At 35.5% G+C, this 18130-nt stretch overlaps 1 protein-coding gene across 2 annotated transcripts in view; it reads left to right on the plus strand.

Moving 5' to 3' along the window:
- YAF2 (YY1 associated factor 2) overlaps positions 1-17849 on the plus strand; it is a 31446-nt gene extending 13597 nt beyond the window's left edge. Inside the window, exons 3-4 of one of the 2 annotated variants that reach the window (XM_086884677.1) lie at positions 5953-6105; positions 8632-17849. In XM_086884677.1, the coding sequence (XP_086740803.1) occupies positions 5953-6105; positions 8632-8869 (391 nt within the window). In that variant the 3' untranslated portion in view covers positions 8870-17849. The remainder of the gene's footprint in view (positions 1-5952; positions 6106-8631) is intronic. The other variant, XM_086884676.1, reaches the window with a different exon arrangement.
- The last annotated feature ends 281 nt before the right edge of the window (positions 17850-18130 follow it).

Consider the following 18130-nt stretch of genomic DNA (forward strand, 5'->3'; position numbering starts at 1 on the left):
AACATGCTGAACTCATTGCCTAAGCCCTGTGCAGTGAGGGCCTAAAAGCAGCAAGAAGTTGAATAGAAGATGTGGGAACATACATTAGCTTGGAAGCATTTATTCTGTCCTTCTGAATCACCTGAAAGGGAAGAATACTTTAAATATAAAGATTTTTCTTTTTTAAGGAAAGGATTCCATGACCAAGGGTAAGATGAAATCAGTCAGGTTTCTGTTCCAGATATTTCTTCTTTTTCTTGAGGAATGAATCTGCTGTCTTGAACAAAAAGTCAATGTCTCCCTGCAGGGAAGTGAAGTGTAGATAGAGGGTACTGGCTAAGGATTAGGGGTACCTTTGAATAAAACCTCTTTAAATCTCTGAAGCCCGATTTGGTTTAGTGGTGGGTTTTTTTTCCTAAGAAGTGGAAAAAAGGATGAAATTAATTTGCAAACTTGAAATTTTTAAATGTATGATAGACCATGTAGAGATGTTACATTAAAAAAGGTGAAAAATTATGAAGAAATAACACAGGCTTTGTTTTTATTGGGAGCTACTTTTTTTTTTTTTTTTTTCTGGGAAGGAAAACATGGTAGGAAATAAGATGTTGCTGATCAGTCTTGAACTGTTCTGATGAATTGACAATTCCAGCTATGTAATAGTTGCCTCTTCTGTTTGATAGTATCATCATGATCATAGACGTCTTTTCCAATCTAAACAATGCTTTGATTCCATGATATTGCCTCTCTCATTGAATCCTGCTGTCATTCCAAAGGTAGTGATTAGTATTTGCTATAGAAACTTGAGTTCATGAACCCAGAATAAATCAACAACATCTTGGGCAGCTAGGACATACCCTTCTGTATCAGCTTTTTGATAGCTAAGTAGTACTGTACTAGAGTATTCTCTAGTTATCAGAGGAAAACTGGCAGGTAAGTTGACCAGAGCTCAGTAGCAGACCTAAGTATCAGGCCTAATGTGCTATTTTAAAAGTTTTAGATAAGCTGAGTGTGTCCATAGCTTTAGGAAACAGATAATTCAATCCTTGAGACAGGATTATTCTCTGGCAAGAGATGTTGGCCTGAATTGAAGCCAGGAGGTGGTTGGACTTAAGAGGAACAGGAAGGAAAAGATTGCATTAAAATGGAAGCTCTGCTTGACTGATGTTCTGGATCCAGGTTTTCTGCTGAAGAGCATCTTTTTGATTGAATGCTGAGGAGACAGCATTTCTGTAATCTAGACCCATTGTGTTTCAATTGGGAAATTGTAATTTTAGTACTTCTGCAGTAGTAAAATAGACAAAACAGGGGATAGAACTTCAGGAAAGAATGTGCCTTTGAGTAAGTTGCCAATTCTTCAGGATGTCTGAAGCCTCTGAACTGCACATTATAGATGACAATACACTTCCCTCAACAGGTTGGAGAAAGCACTGTGCTTTCAGCAGTCTCACTTGCTTGGCAGCACTGTGTGCTACTTGGCAGTCTTATTTGCTGGCTCTGGCCATGCAGGATATGTGGCACCAAATGGACAAATCCTACTCCGAACTTTACATGCAGGGGTGCCTCATGCTAACGTAGGACTCTCTTGAGAAATAGGTATGTTTGGGGTTGGTTCATGGAAAAACTGTCACAGTTGGCCCTGTAATGTTCCTTGTTTCCAGACTGTAGCAGATGAACCCTAAAGCTGATTGACTGATAAGTAGTTCAGATCTGTCAGCATTGGAGCTTATACTCTGAGAAGTGCAGAAGACATTAGATGCTTTATGGACCTGTGATGGCTGCAGAAGCAGCACTGTGCATATGTAGTTGTGCTCTATGTAAATTAAATTCAGCTAAACACCAGGATGTTTCAGCATTAAGCCAGTTAGGTAATCTGCATATTTGAAGCACAGCTCAGGCAACGGAGAGTTTACTGTTCTTCTGGTGTATGTGTTGTTCATCGGTATTGTATAGATATTTTTTGTTTATTTTGGTTCTCAAAATGGATCTGTTTTGCTGTAATGAGACCAAGTTATTCATTGTATCAAATTAGTCAAAATACTGTTAACATAGGTTATTGGTGAATAGTAGGTGAGGGAAATCAAGGAAGCATGTGAGATTTCCAAAATTATTTATGTGCAGGAAGGTATTGTGTTGATCTCTGGGTCATGGGAATAATTCGGGGCAACAGTTCCAGATTCCATGTGGTCTTGAGTATTTTTTATCTCTAGGCATTTAAATTGCTGTGCTATAAAATTTTTTTTTAAAGGATGTCAACAATGAAAACCAGTCCATGCTTCACAGTATTAAATACTTCCTTTGAGAGTATCAGTACTGAATGTCTGCACAACAATTGCTAAAGCAAAGACAAGTTTCTGCAGCCTGTATAAATATGTTTTCTAAACCAGCAGCTAGATCAAACCTGATAAGATAAAATGTAGTTACATCCTGCAACAAGAATATTAGCGTTAAAATGATGCATCCTTGTTTTTGAGCATTTATGGAAATTTTAGGGAAGACAAAGACTTGTATGTTTGTCTTAATGGCTGTTGGCTGTTTAAAGATTGAAAATGTTAGTTTTCCTAGTTTTTTAAAGGAGACTATGAAGTGCATATCAAGTAGGACCTTGTAAACAACGTTAGAATTAGGTAATAAACAAAACTCTAATGAATGAGATTGGAATAGAAGTGTTGGTAGAAGTATGGCTGATACCAACTTAGAAGAAAGCTAACTGTCTGAAAAGGAAAACTAGGTAGTAGAGAAGGGGAGGTGCAATATTCAGAGATGTGATGTTTAGAGATCTCTTGGAAGCTCAGTAAATCAGTTTTTTAGTATGGCTAGAATGCTTAAACTGTGAAGTTCACCTTTGGAAAGAATTGCTAGCTCTTCTGTAATAGTGTATGCGTTTCTTAGTGTTCTCCTTCAAATGGCTAAAGTGGAATTACAAGGTAAAAATACAAAGCTTTTAGGGGCTGGCTAAATAATAGGTATTGTTTTTATGAACATTTCTGCTTGTAGTTCTGGATTGTTCAGTTGTGGTAGTCCAACAGTGGTCAAGTGATTGAGACAAAAATGTTTGTAATCTTAATGCAGAAGATTTTAGAGCTTCTTTCTAAACATCAGTTAGTTCAGGTGCTCTTGAATATTCTTAAAGATTAAATTACTATAAATACCAACAAAAGGCAGTGTTAACATCGTGTCTACTTAATCTGTAGCAGCGTATTAAAAGAAGTGTTTAACTAGGTTTGAAAACAAGTAATTTAAAATGTAATTTGGCAAATCATCACAATCAATTTCCTGTTACAGGGATAGTTTCTCTAACTTTTATATTCTCTGAAGTAGCCTTTTCTCTATGAACTTATTCATGCTTGAATGACACGATTCAGCTGCCACTAAGCAGGAATAATTCTATCAGGTTCAAGCTTCATGGACACAGTGGAGTTATCTCCTGACACCTGCATGGCTTGTGAAGTGCTTGGTTGCAGTTCATTAGCCCCTTTTGAGTACCTGGGGAAAAAAATGAGCACTTGAAAGGCATTCCTAGTGTTGAGAGATGAATTACTTTTTTTTCTCAATATTTTTAATAACAGGAACCTTGAATACCTCATTTAATAAATTGGGACATGAGAAAGCAGATAATAAAATTTAGAACAGAGATACAACTGATAGCTATAGAAAAAAGTGACAACAAAAAGGATGGCTAATAGATGGATTTAATAGGGGGAATATCTTGTCACAGCAAAGCCACATAGAACCTCTTGATTAATTTTTAGTGCATCTTCCAAAACATGATTTCTCTGTTTTTTTTCTCTTTAGTGACTTCTGTTCCTTGTTGCAAGGTTATTTTTTCAGCTTCATTTGTTTTATGGCATTAGGAAAAAAGTTCCAAGTCCAGGATTTAGAATTAAGCTTAATTTCCCAGCTGTACTCTAATAGAAATTATCTAGTTTGCCCTCAGGAACCGAAATTGTTATAAATTGAGAATTTACTTGTCTAAGATTGTTTTTTCCCCTCTCTACTAACCCTATTTAACAATTTTCCATAATCATGGTGTTGTCCACTCTCCTGGGAAACAATTGTGTGTCAAGTTCACTAGTGTCCTAGTTCATAAGTAACATGTCCAATCATACTCTCGGGTCACTGTGTAGTAATGATGGGATTGTCACTTGACTGTCAGGATAAACTGTATCTCCTATCCCAGAGCAATCTTCCAACTCAAGACAGATCATCAGTTTTCTTTATGCATCACAGCTCTTTTCCACCTGAAATTATAAGCTTGTGCATCAATTGCACCTTGATGGTTCTTGCTCTGTTATGAGCTACATAGGTGACAAAAGGTTGAAAAAATTCTGAGATAAGTTTTCTTAAAAATGTCTTAAGTACTGTGTTAACCTAGACATCTGTAGTCCATTGAGTCCATTTGAGTTGTGCACTGTGGGCTCAATACAGGGTGTGCTTTGCAAGGTCCTATTCTATAAGCTGGGTAGTTTTCACTGTATTGGTTTGTTCCTGTTCTTAGTCCCTCCATGAGTCAGCATAGGCTCAGTTCCTGAGTGGGTAAGGGGTAGTCTGGTTTTTATCCCAAAGTTCTATTGTGTTGACAATTTATTAATAGTCTTTCTTTAATTTGTTTTAATTCATTAAGGACATACTGTGAAGATGCATGAAATACCAGCTGATTTATATTAACTGTCTTTCCCACACTTTATGAATTCTTTTAATTCGGCTGTCACTCTGTAACTTGAACTGTTGCAATCATTACTGAAAATATAACTTGTTAATGGTAGCTGCCTTGATTTTCTGCATTTATTTTTCTCATCTCCTCACCCAAGTAAGAAGTGCCAGTAGTGTGATCCTGTGGGTTGGGATAAATAAGTATGTGTGTGAGCTGATAGCTTCTGTTGCTTTAATAATGGTTTTGTATTTTCAGAGTATCACAATGCATATAATTTGTGCTTTTTCTAGTTTAAAAAGCTTAACATCACAATCCAACTAACAAAACCCAAGAGCTTGGCAGGGTAAGCATTCTTGTGGAGAAGAAATTTAGATCTTCAAAGGCTTAATAACAGAAACTTGTTTATATATTGTGACTTGAAATTTCTTAATTCCAGAACTGCAGAAGAAGTAAATACACTTGCAATGGAATGAGTAAAATGTTTCATTTCACACTAGGATCACTGTATTCCAATACAAAACAGAATAAAAAAATTAATCAATTTCAAAATAATATTTTGGAAAAAGTAAAAATAATAAACTGTTGAAATTCTTTCACCTGCCATTGCTCTTCTCACACTGGTTTCTAGTTTGGATCAAAACTTGGAAACCTGCACTGTGTATATACTAATGGAATGTCATCTTATGTTTCTGTTGCCAGCTTCCAAAGTATATGTATTCTGACAGCTATAGCATACTAATATTAATTAGCAGTGTATTTTTTTCCAGTGGACAACATGATAAAAATGATACACAGCAGGATTTATTATTGCCTCCAATAAATTCGTTTGAGCTGAAAACGCTTAAGTTCTATTCTATAAGGCAAACAATAGTTCTAGCTCCCATACCTCAAAGGTCAGCTTTTTCCTTTTTGTGATATGGATTGTCTGCTTCTGTATTAGAGTCAAACCAGACCATTTCAGCATTTGAAGGGGCTGGGAGTGGGTGGTAAAGTAGAGTCTGGAAGAATTGTCATTTGGAGCTTACTCTGAGGTCTCTGTCTGGATATGACAACTGTGAGAAGAGGGCACATTGCAAATATGGTCTCTAAATCCCTATAAAATAAAAAAAAGGGAATCTCATTTGTTGATAATGCAAGTAAGTGAAACTCAAGGCTATAATGGGTTTAAATTTTATATGCTATCTTAATGAAGTATTAGCATCAAGATATGTTTAAACAATATTTCTTCTTACAGTGATGGTTAATGTTGATAACTGAAGTGTAGACAGTTTGAGACTTGCAAAGTCTAAGCATTATGCATGTCTATATATATGTGCACACAGGAAACCTCGACCTGTCTCTCAGCTGGTTGCACAACAGGTTCCTCAGCAATTTGTGCCCCCTACACAATCAAAGAAAGAGAAAAAAGACAAAGTAGAAAAGGAAAAAAGTGAAAAGGAAACAACAAGCAAAAAGAACAGTCATAAGAAAACCAGGTAAAAAATTTAGAAACTTTTTCAGTAGTGGTAAAATGTAATTTACAAATAAAACTAAGAAAATGTTCTTTGATTTTTTTGCTTTCCAAGTACTGTGGCAAACAGATTATATATTGGTGCGAAGTTTTATTGGTTCAGGCTATCTATAAAATATGAAGACCCGCAGTGTGGAGTTGTGGCCAGAAGATGGAGATGAGCTGAACAGAGAAAGACAGACTGTTTAAGGGTTATTTCGGATATTGTTTTAAGGGTTCAGACAAGTATTTTTCATACCATACAGAACTGTTGATAGGCAAATTGATGATATTAATCTCTGGGAAAAAGAGGGGATGGGTGTGATTAGTTTCTGTGCAAAACAGTAGTGGGAGGAGAGAGAACCAGTACCAGACTGCAGATGAGGAGGGAAAATAACTTGGTTATTGATAGCCTTGTAGAACCCTTCAGCTTTGAAGGGCTGAGCTAGCGCATAAATTAATGTGACAGGATAAAGTATGTGTATTACCTAGTGATAGAAATCTCTTTGCCACATCTGGGATGCTGAAGGACTCTTAACACTGAAAACATGAAATACTGCAGTACAGACAAGCAGTTGTAAAAGCCTTGGTCTTGCTGTAAGGAAGGAGGGTGCAAATTGCTAAACAAAAGCAGCTGGTTTAACCCCTAATTCATCATAATCTAAGCATAAAGTTATTGTGGCAAGAATGCTGTGTCAAAAAAGCTGAAAGTGTATAAGACATGTAAACTAAGCAAATGTGGGAGGAACTTTTTTTTTGGAAGCCTGCCAAAATAGCCCAGCCAAGAAATATCCTTTGGGATTAGTTATGCATAGAAGCAGCATATGCTTCTGTTGTGCCTGAAATAGCATCATTAGGATCAGAACAAGGGAGGGACTGAGAGTCAGTAGAGAGCAGTCATTAAGAAAGTCATAGTTAGGATTAAGGACACTGAAGTGTTATTTCCTTTCCTTTTTTGTTTTTTAAATAGTCAAATTTACAAGCTTACCTCATACAGCTGAAGTCCTTCAGTTATGAAGCATTTGATGTTAGCACAGTGAGCTTTAGTTATGTCAATTAAAATTATAAATTGAAATATTAATGGATAAATTGCAATAATACAGTAAAAATGCAAAAAGCAAGATAGAAAAAGAGTAAGGAAATTTGAAAAATAAGTAAAATAAAATCTTGGGCTGAAATACCAGTATTATCTTGCATTAAAAATAGCTTTTTTTTTCTTTTTTTTAATGCTTCAAACATTCAAAGTTAATTTTTTTCCAAAAATTGTTTCACTAGGTGGAATGGTAAGTTAAGAATGCTTGATTAGTTTAGACATACTTCTTCAGCATTCTTTGAGAAAAGGATATCCTCTTCTTTTTGCTTTTAAATATGTATATTATTGCTGGAAACAACTATAAAAATCTTCATGCACACTTACCATAATTAATAAGCTCCAGGTACATAGCACTTGCACAAGTTGATAATTCTCAAGTTTTTCTCTCTATTCCCATGATGCAGATCAGGAGATTCTCATTCTTTTTCTGAGGTGCTTCAGTCATGCTGCTTCAGCCTCAGGGGGAGCATGATGTCAAAGCCTATCTCAGTTCTAGTGGAGAAAAGGCATGACTTATTTCAGCTGAGGTGAATGGGACCCAATTCTACATCAAACAAAGTTGATGATAGGGTAAAGTTTATAACTTTACTATTATCACACCTGCAAACATGTGATGTCATTATTTTATTGCAGCTTGTGCCAGTGGTAGCTGTGGAGACAGTTAAATGCACAAACTGTGCTGTTTATGACTGCTTGTATGAATTCAACTGTCTGGTACCAGTTTTCATGGTGATTATAGGAAAGGACTAAATTGAAAGTACTTTATGCATGTCACTAGCAAAAATATAAAGGCAAAATAGAAGTCAAATTGTTCTTTAGTTCTTTTTGTTGTGAAAAATCAAATAATTGAAAGATTGAATGAAGAGACTTACCTGTCAACACTGTGAACACAAAGTCCAGTTCAAATAGTATACTAGTGGTCCTGGCGAGGTTCTGAAATTAGGTAACACCTGCTGCAAGTTAACACTGTCATTGAATTCAAAAGACAGACACCAACATCTTCATTATAGAACATAATTTTCTACTTAGAATTGTTGCTTCAGGCTGTTGCAGAGATGGACATTGCCCTGGATCAAATTTATTACTTTGCATAGTCACAATAAAGGCAGACTTGGGTTTTGAAAGTAAATACCTTCACATGTGCAGCACATACATATTGCTGCACAGTGACATTAAAAAATGTCAACTTCTAAATAGTTTTAGGATATGGTAATGTGTTATATTCAACTCTTTCAATGTAAAATATACTAGGAAACACTCCATCGTTAATACTTCTGGTACATTGTTTTCCTACATATTACAGGTTACAAAAAGAAGTCATATATACACATTTGTTCTCCAGAGCTTCTAAAAAGTAGGAGTGAGACAAGATAATAAGATTATTTGTGTGCTTTTAATATGATTATTTGCTTTATTTAGGCCAAGGTTGAAAAATGTGGATCGAAGTAGTGCTCAGCATTTGGAAGTTACCGTTGGAGATCTGACAGTCATTATTACAGACTTTAAGGAGAAAACTAAGTCACCACCTGCTTCCAGTGCTGCTTCTGCAGATCAACACAGTCAGAGTGGTTCTAGCTCTGACAACACAGAGAGGGGAATGTCCAGGTCATCTTCACCCAGAGGAGAAGCGTCATCACTGAATGGGGAATCTCATTAAAGTTTATTTCCTCCTGTTTCTTTAGTCTCTTCAAAACATGCAAATACATAAGTTCTGTCACTTGTTACCACATTTTCATGACAGATTAGTCATGCATAATTAATCTGTCAACTTGAACATATAATGCAGTTTAAAAAAAGAAAGAAAAAAAGTGCAGTGGTAGAAACAATAACAGCATGAAGCTGAGTCAAGGGAGGTTTAGGTTAAATACCACAAAAGGTATCTCCCCCAGAGGGTAGTTGGGCACTGGAACAGGCTCCCCAGGCAAGTGGTCACAGCACCAGCCTGACAGTGTTCAGGAAGTATTTGGACAATGCTCTCAGGGCTCGTGGTGTGACTCTTGTGGCTCTCTTGTGCAGGGCCAGAATTTGGAATTGATGGTCCTTTTGGGTCCCTTCCAACTCAGCTTATTGTGTGATTCTGTAATAATTTAAATGCCGTCTACAAATGCTTATGAAGCATCTTCAACTTTTTAATCTACATTTGTAAGGGTGCCATGAAAATGTGGTTTGAATGTTCATTATGCAGTGTTATTGGTATGTCCATTTTCACTTTTAGTTTAGTGAATTCTAACACAACTCTTGGAGTCTCTACTATTGGCATGTACTGAATTTAAATTTTTATAACATAGTTCAAGCTGCCTAAATATGTATTATTTGAGAATTGTGAAACATAGTTATATGTATGCAAGTCAGAGATCAACTTAATCAATTATTGCTGCAACAGAATTTTCATAATAATAATTATCTTCTTAAAAACACCTGCTGGTACTTGGTGTGGTTAAATAGGAAAAATGTTATTAAAGAAAACATTTGTATGGATTTTTGCCAATGTTTGACACATTTTACTAGATTACTGTTACTGAATTATGTTGATGGTTTTACCAATATTTTTTGACACTTAAAACACTTATTGTAATGTTTACAAGCAAAATAGAAAACACATTCTAAGCATTGATTAGTTAACCTTGCAATTCAGGTAAAGTACTGCTTTGTCGCTGTACACTGGTATTTTGTGTTGTGTAATGAATACTGAACCTCAGATGGTGATGCATTTGGCAAAAACTATTTGAAAATATGAAAGTTTGGAAAAGCTTTAAAAAGAACAGAACTACAGTTCTCATTTTTGCTTAGTGCTGTTTCCTTGCCCCAGTTTTTTCTAGTGTCACATAGTCGCTTATCATTTCAGTACAGGAATATCAGATGTTGCACAAAGATAAGGAAATAACAATGCTATTGGTTTTTTTTTGTTCCTGAATCAGTTTCTTTAATATTGAATTGGCCTATTAGAATATATTATGTCATAAATAATTTGAAAAAGACTCATTATCCTACTTTATGGCATAAACTGACAACATTTACGCACTTAGCAATATACTGATCAAGAGCAGAGCTATTTACAGTACCATCTGGTATTATGTAAAATTACCAATAAAATATTTTTGTGAATACAAATTTTGCATTTTTGTTTACAACCAATAAGTGTTTTGATACATACATACAATTCATGTATAGATTTTAAATTATATACTCTGGTTCAGTACAAAAGTCCATTTAGCTCCTTTTAGTGAGGTAGGGCACTTACACTCCCGTGAGCCTTTTCTTTTTCATTCAAAGTAAATATATTTTTAAGCCTATGTGAAAGTTGGATGGACCTTCTTGGTAGTGAATCCAGCCCCAAATTATTACCCACATATGATATGTCTTCTTAAAGGCTTAAAAACAATGGATTTTTGTAGCCCCTGACAATTGTGATGTTTGGTGGTTTCTTGTAGTAATGTATTTTTCTGTTTTTAATGCAGTACTTCTACAGGCACAATGGTACTGTTCTATTTTGTAAGATGCTAGTTGTGAAATACAGTTAGTTGCATAAAATGAGAGTCTGATGTGATATCTGAGAACATACATACCTCATTCCTTGGTGTTGCTGTTTAAAATTTTTAGACATCAAATGTTAATTATAGGCTATTTCAGATGGATAACTACTGACCTGTTTATTATGTATTCTGCTTTATCTTACTAAATAGAATGTCTGTTCATTGCTGTTACCTGGCCAAATTTAGTATCTGTAAAACAATGCTTTTTAAGGTTCTTAAATGTTTTTGGGGCTGGGCTAGTGTTCAGAATAACATACACTAGTTTTTAAAAGAAAAATACATGCTTCTCAACTTTATTTTTTTATATTTTATTTTTAGGTGGGACTATTTGCAGAATATACTGATGTAATGGATTACAAAAGAGCTGAAACTCTTTAAAGTAAGCAGTTTAAAGATAATAAATCTCATTGCAAGAAGTTTTATGAAATGTGTTTCTAATTTGAAATGTAATGAATGCTAACACATTTCAGAATTCCTTGCAAAGAAATAATAATCTATTACCAGTAATTCAATAAATGGAAAATGTATTTTTATTTATGTGAATAAACCACCCAGCACTGTAAACAAAAGGACTCTATCTTCAGAATTAAGTGGCCATTTGTTTTGAAAGGAAGGATGGAGTAGATTTTACTATGATTCAACTGTCTCTAGAGAATAATCTCAAAATGTGGTACAAGTCTGGTTGTCAAAAAGAATGCAAAAAGTCTCGCTGTTCTCTATGAAACAAGACATTGAAGAGCAATTTCTACTACAGGTGCTGTGGAAGTCAGCTAGGATCTTAAAAGCTGTGGTGGTTTTAACCGAGTTATTAGGTTGCCAGAGTTTCATTGCAGTGATGCTTATTTTAGCATTAAGCAGAGTTAAGTTTTTGTCTGTTGGTGATTAAAGGGATATGACAATACTGACAGCAGAGTAGACAAATTCTAAGCAAAATACTGCATTTGACTCCGTTCATAATATAATTTAAATGAACTTCACTTTCATAATTTTTAAATAATTTTGACTTGTAGTAATCCTAAGTATTTTTTTCTAATTGTAAATATATTTAAAAGCATCTTTACTCCATTTATAAAAAGTGAAAATTTAATGTTGTAATGTGTTCTGATTAGCTAATTTTTCTCTGTGATTGCTCTCTGCATAAGAACTGTTATTTGTTAAATCTATATATGCACCAGTCTTCAACAGCCATACATCCTGGGATGTTCATGAAATGGTGGCCCCACAAAGACAAGTGTGATAGTGTTCCATGTAAATGAGTTCCTTTATGTGCTGGTTGATTGTCTGGTTTCAGAAAGGAAAAGGGGAGAGAAATGGGGGAAAATTAAGTATGAATAGTTCATTGATAAAGTGTACAGTAATTCAGTCTCTTATCTTCCTAACTTTGCCATTAATTATAGGTGATATAAGAAAAAGAACAAATATACAGTTGACTGATCTCTTTTTTTCATTAATTTAAATCTACATATTGGAGATAAACAAAAACTTTTCTACTCAGTAGCAGGTTGAATTATGCCATATAAAATCTTTACTCCAACAAAGGCGGTAGTAATAAATTACATTAAAAAAATTAAAATTCTTGACATTAAGAGTCAATAATTAAGAATATGACTAAAGTTTTAACCTATTATGTGTTTATTTAGATATTTGATGTTTTGGGGCATAGATTGTAAAATCTCAAAAATGGTTTGATTTTATAATTTGTGCACTTCTTTTAGTATTATGAACAGCACATTTTCAAGTAGCCATGTGAGACAGTACTTTCTAGAATTTGTGTTGGTTCACTGTACTCTTTAGGCAGGTCTTCTGAACTTCACATCTTGCATCTTAAATTCTTTATTCTTCTCCTGTCTCAAAAGTCTGGCAGTTTCCTACATTTTGCTGATTGATTTTACTTTGTTAACAGGATTGATTTGGCATGGAACCATCTATTGTGTACTTTTTAACCAGGGTTCTTTAACTGTATCTGTTTGGGGTTTTTTTTCTGTGACATGCCTTTATTTGGCTCTCCTCCCTGCTAGGGAGTCTGGGTATACTTAATTTAAAATCAGAAACTATAGGGAAATAGAAAGGCATTTACATTTAATTTCTCCAAAGGCAACAGCAAGTGCTATACTTGTAATAAATTTAGCCTGTGCTTACTCAGGAATAAGATAGATAAGATAAAATGTTAGTCCTGGTTTTGGCTAGTGGACCAGTCAGTCTAATATGGCATTTTGCAAATGCATGCTTCTGTCTCAATGTTAAGATTTGGGTGTGCTGGAAACACAGTTTGAGCTTTCAGAGGTTTTCCTAACCTGAAATTAAGCCCCAATTTATGTCAGAGTAGTCTCAGTTTGAAAGGTTATAACTTCAAACTAGCAAAAACTACAGTAAAATCAGTCAAACTGTAGAAGCTCAGATAGTTTTCTTTTGTGCTGTCAAAGTTTTAAAAAGAGGAGAAACTATTAAAAGAGGCTTAGAAGACTTGACTAAGACAACAATCAGATATTGAGCTTAGCTTGACATCTAAAGAACCCATGTTTTAACAACAATTAACAGAATTTGACCATTAATTAAACTTGGAAAAGTACTTCGTCAGTTAACTACGAATCAGTGCTCTATAGAAATTATTGTAACTTCCTGCCTAGAATGGAGTAAATGGTACAACAGCAATGGAAAACTGCATGCTTACTGGAAAATACTATTATCCAACAGCAAGTGATGTTTGTATGACTTTCTTAAGACATTATGCTAAGACTGTGTTATGTCTGTGGACCAGGCCTAGGAATCCAGGTGTGTCTCCCCCTACCTAAACTGTACCATTAAATTCAGTGAAAGAAAACGCAGTGAAAAAACATTATTTTCACATCCTAGTGTCTTAGTAATGCTGGAGCTGATTACAGTCACTATTTAACTTGGTTGGTAAAAGTTATTAAAAACAAACCACCACTGAATCACTCTGATGTATTAAATCCTAATCTTGCCCCTTTTATTATGGGAGACAGACAAAAGTCATCAGAATGAACTTGCTCTGTCTGCTTATGGCAGATTTTAAGAACAGACAGTTTAATGGACACAGGAAGTTTTAGGTGTACTTTTAAGAAGTTAAACATGGAAGATGAATGGCAAAAGCATTTTCCATAGCTCTTAATGATTATTATTAACAATGATTACAAGAGATTGCTCTCCCATTTGGGGTCTTGTAAAAGACAAAATTGTAACCTTATGTAATCACTCTTTGTCTCATATGTTTAAAAAGAAAATTACCACCAGAAAAAATATTGTTCAGTAACAACATTCTAAAAAGTAGTTCCAAAATGTTACTTATTTTGTAGAAAGTATGACATATCTCAGCAGAGGGAGGACTATTTGAGACAGGACTGTTTTCACGATCTAGACCACCTGGCCTAGATTACATTGAATTACATTTGATTACATTGTTTTCTGCCATGGTTTAACCCCAGTTGGCAAGTAAGTACCACACAGTCCTTTGTGCATTCTCCCTCTGAGCGGTGGGGAAGAAAATTTGAAGAGTCAGAAAACTCATGCATTGGGATAAAGACAATTTAACAGGTAAAGCAAAAGCTGCACATGCAAGCAAAGCAAAACATCCATGACTTCCCATGGGCAGGCAGGTGTTCAGCCATCCCCAGGAAAGCAGAGCCCCATCGTGGGTAACTATGACTGGGAAAGACAACCACCATCCCTCCAAACATCCCCCTCCTCCTTCCCCCAGCTCTGTATGCAGAGCACAGCACCACATGCTCTGGGCTATCCCTGTGGTCACTTGGGGTCAGGTGTCCTGGCTGTGTCCCCTCACAGCTCCTTGTGCACCCCCAGCCTCCTTACTGGTGGGACAGTAGAAGAAGCAGAAATAGCCTTGACTCTGTGTAACCTCTGCTCAGCAACAGCTGAACTATCTCTGTTATCAACACTGTTTCCAGCACAAATCTAAAACACAGCCCCATGCCAGCTGCTGTGAAGAAATTAACAATCCCAGCCAAAACCAGCACATCTGTGTATAAATACTGATCTTGGTCAAAGCAAAGTGAATGTGCTTCCTCAGGCTTTAAAGACATGTAGCTGTAGACCAATGGAGCTCTAATTTACAGTGGGGTTACTGAGAAGATAGCTGAGGAACAGAGACTGTTAATGTATTTTTTGATAACCTGCTAACCACGTGCATGTAATTTTCCACTTCTGTATGATGAAGCAAAAGGATGCAGAAAAAGGAAATAAATGTAACCCAGGCTAATGAAATGTGACTCTTTACCCTCTTCCCAAGATCACTAGAGTCTACAAACTGCAAATTCTGTTTGGTTCAAAGATAGTCCCAGGTATTTGTCACTAAAGAAGAATGGAGTTTTTCAATCCCTTTGCATCTGTTAAGACAAGTGAAGGGTCAGGCCAATTCTGCTTTCTGAATACCCACTCTGGGAACACAGATCTAATTTGCCATTTATATGCATCTAATATATAACTGTCATCCATGAATAATCTATTTCAAGCTGATTCTTCTTTGTACAGAATAAATAAAAATGCTTCAATGTCAAGCCCAGTTCCTGATGGCACAGATCTCTGAGCAGGAAAATCTGGCATCTGACTGATCATCTCTTTCTGTAACAGCCTTCAGCTTTGAATTAATCTAGGCAAGGGAAATCTCTTCAGGTTACATGTATTATCATTACTCCCATCTCTGAAGGAAACACATTCTGATTCCTGATTCCTTCTTCTCCCTTTCCTTTAGTTTCTCTTAAGTACATCTATGGTATAAGTCGATGCAGTGAGTTTAATTATTTATTAGGCTTGCTTTTTTCCGTGGGGAATTTGACTGCTGTTCCCAGTTCTTCAACTATATTTTTGTTTCTTTTAAGATCAACATGGTCATACAGAATAATAGTATGTGGGAGCTTAAAGGTTAATATAAACTTTGTCACTGTTGTCTTTATTTCTATATAATTGACTACCTGAACAGATTCTTGCTGAGCAAACTTAGTTACACTGTTCCTGTACCATTCAAGCACTCTGAGGTACCTGGTATTCTGGGATGCCAATTATCTGTGTCTCTGTAAATAGTATTATTCTATGGCATGAGGCTTCCAAATGTGGCAAAATAAGCAAGTTTCTTTCCAGCTGATGGAGGCAAATGTTGCCAAGTAAAATGCTTTTAGTCCCTACTGGAGGAGAGCTGAAGAGCATGCACAGATACTGAGTGCTTTCTCTGCTTTCCTACAGAAATTCCAAGTAGGAAGCTTCTGTTTCTAAAATGTCAAACACCTTCAAAAAGCCTCAGTCTAACAAAAGAGAGTAATGAGGGGGGAAGGAAGAACAAAAACTGTATTTTCAGAATAATCCCTAGAAGAGCCATATAATGGCTTCTTTGTCTTTTTTGTCTGTTTAGTGTTCCCTTCTCTGTGTACTGTATTGGAAGTAGGCAACATGCACGCTTCTTACGTGTGTGTCTTGCTTTATAATTCTTGATGGCTGTTGGTTGAGTAACCTTTGGTCTAAAGATGTAGGGTTTTGTGAATTAAATAGTAAGTACCATGAATATTTCACTCTTGCATACAAGTTATTTATTGAAAGGGCGGAAGTTTTGATGAAAGAGTTAGGAACAAAATTAATTCCTCTCTTACAATTAGCTACTACACAATTTTAAAGGGTCTAATTCCTGGACTGCTAAGAAAAGGATAGCTTTATGTTGCAAGGGTGATATGAGCCTAGACTAGAATGGATGTGGCTTCTGAAGAGTTTTGTGGCCAGTAATTCATATGGCTGTTTCCAGTGGTTATTCCACACCTTAACCTGTTAACCTTGAAGCATTGTTAGAGCATCCTCACAAACAAATCTAAACTACCAACAGTACTGTCAGATGCTCTTAAAATTTACTAAGTGCCTTACACAGAGCATCACTGAGGCAATGATTCAATTGCAAGGAAGTTTGATAAAAGATTTACTCCTCTGGTTGAAGTCACAGGTTGTCAGTTGTAACCAAGGTGATGTTCCTGGTTATACACATTAGAATCTTACATTTTATTGCTGATATAAGTACCTAATAACAAACAGTCCAGAAAATTTTGAGGCTTTCAATTTGTAAAACATCCATTCTTTGGAAGAGATGTTTTCTTCTAGACAATTGTGATGGTCTGCTGGAATATCACAGAACTGAATAAAACTTGTATTTCTGGATGCTTTCGCATTTCTCAGTTTCTCAGTCAAGGACAATATTACCTTTCTTGGGAAGGGGTACCTAAGTTGGTTTTGTTCATAAGGATTATGTTTATCCAACTAGTTTTTTAAGTGTTTTATTATTAGAAAAAGGGCTTGTTATTTTGAAAATAAAAATCTTACCTGCCAGGTGTCTTCCCCAAAATGAGTAAGTGCCTTTTCTGTTCTGACTCTTAGAAGTATTTACTTTGTCAGATTGAAACTGAATGTCCTGGATAAACCAACTGTTAAGTACCAAGTGTTACCAATGGCTTGAAGTTCTTTCACTGAAACAAGAGACAGATTGTAAGCCACTTGAATTGTTTTGAGACCTGATGTTATCAGAAGTTTTATAACTGCTACGAGTAGTATACTTCTAAGAACAATGTAACTTTTCAGGAACTTGGTATTGATAGGAAATAAATATTTATTAAAAGAAGTATATTAAATAAATATTTATTTACCAATTTGAGTAAGAGAAAATGTTACACCATGGGGGCAACAGTCTTGCTGTTAGCAGTCCTGACTACATAATGGAAAGTAAAACTGAGGCCCTGGACTCTTAACTATTAAAAAAAGGGTAGTATTTGGTGAGAGATTGGGACTGTGAATCTTATGTCCAAATTCTAATAAAGTGATTTTTCCTACCTAAGTTTTTACCAATTTTCAAGCAGAAAAGAAAGCATGAGCAGATATCAGTAAGAGGCCCTCTGGTTTAATTGGTGCTGCTTCCTATCTCTAGTGGATTTTTCTTTAATTTTTTTTTTAAACTTTGCTCAGGACTGGTACAGCTGAAAGTATATTTTCCCTTCATTCTTAAGCCTAGACTTTGAATGGAGTTTCTCTGAGACACTTTTGTAGTGAAATCGTATTCCCTACAAACATTGAAGACAAAAATAAACATCTCTGTGAATGAAAGATCTTGTGTGGTTGTAATTTTTTAATATACACAAATTTAATTAAAAAAATCTAAAGGTCCTCTAAGAAAAAGATAGTATATTGATCTACGTAAAAGGTCTTTGTGTAGCAGTCAGAAAGTACAATTTGCATCGTGAGATGCTGCAAATTTTCTGTCTGATAAACTATGTTCAATTCTATCTTAGTGCTCCTTTAAAATGACCATAAATTGCATTTAGACAAGCGTATAGTAACCCATTGGGAAACTGCCTCCAACTGACCTCTTCCTGACCTCAGTTCAA

The sequence above is a fragment of the Cyanistes caeruleus genome, chromosome 4, assembly GCF_971803275.1.
Source record: "Cyanistes caeruleus chromosome 4, bCyaCae1.hap1.1, whole genome shotgun sequence".
Taxonomy (NCBI): Eukaryota; Metazoa; Chordata; class Aves; order Passeriformes; family Paridae; genus Cyanistes; species Cyanistes caeruleus.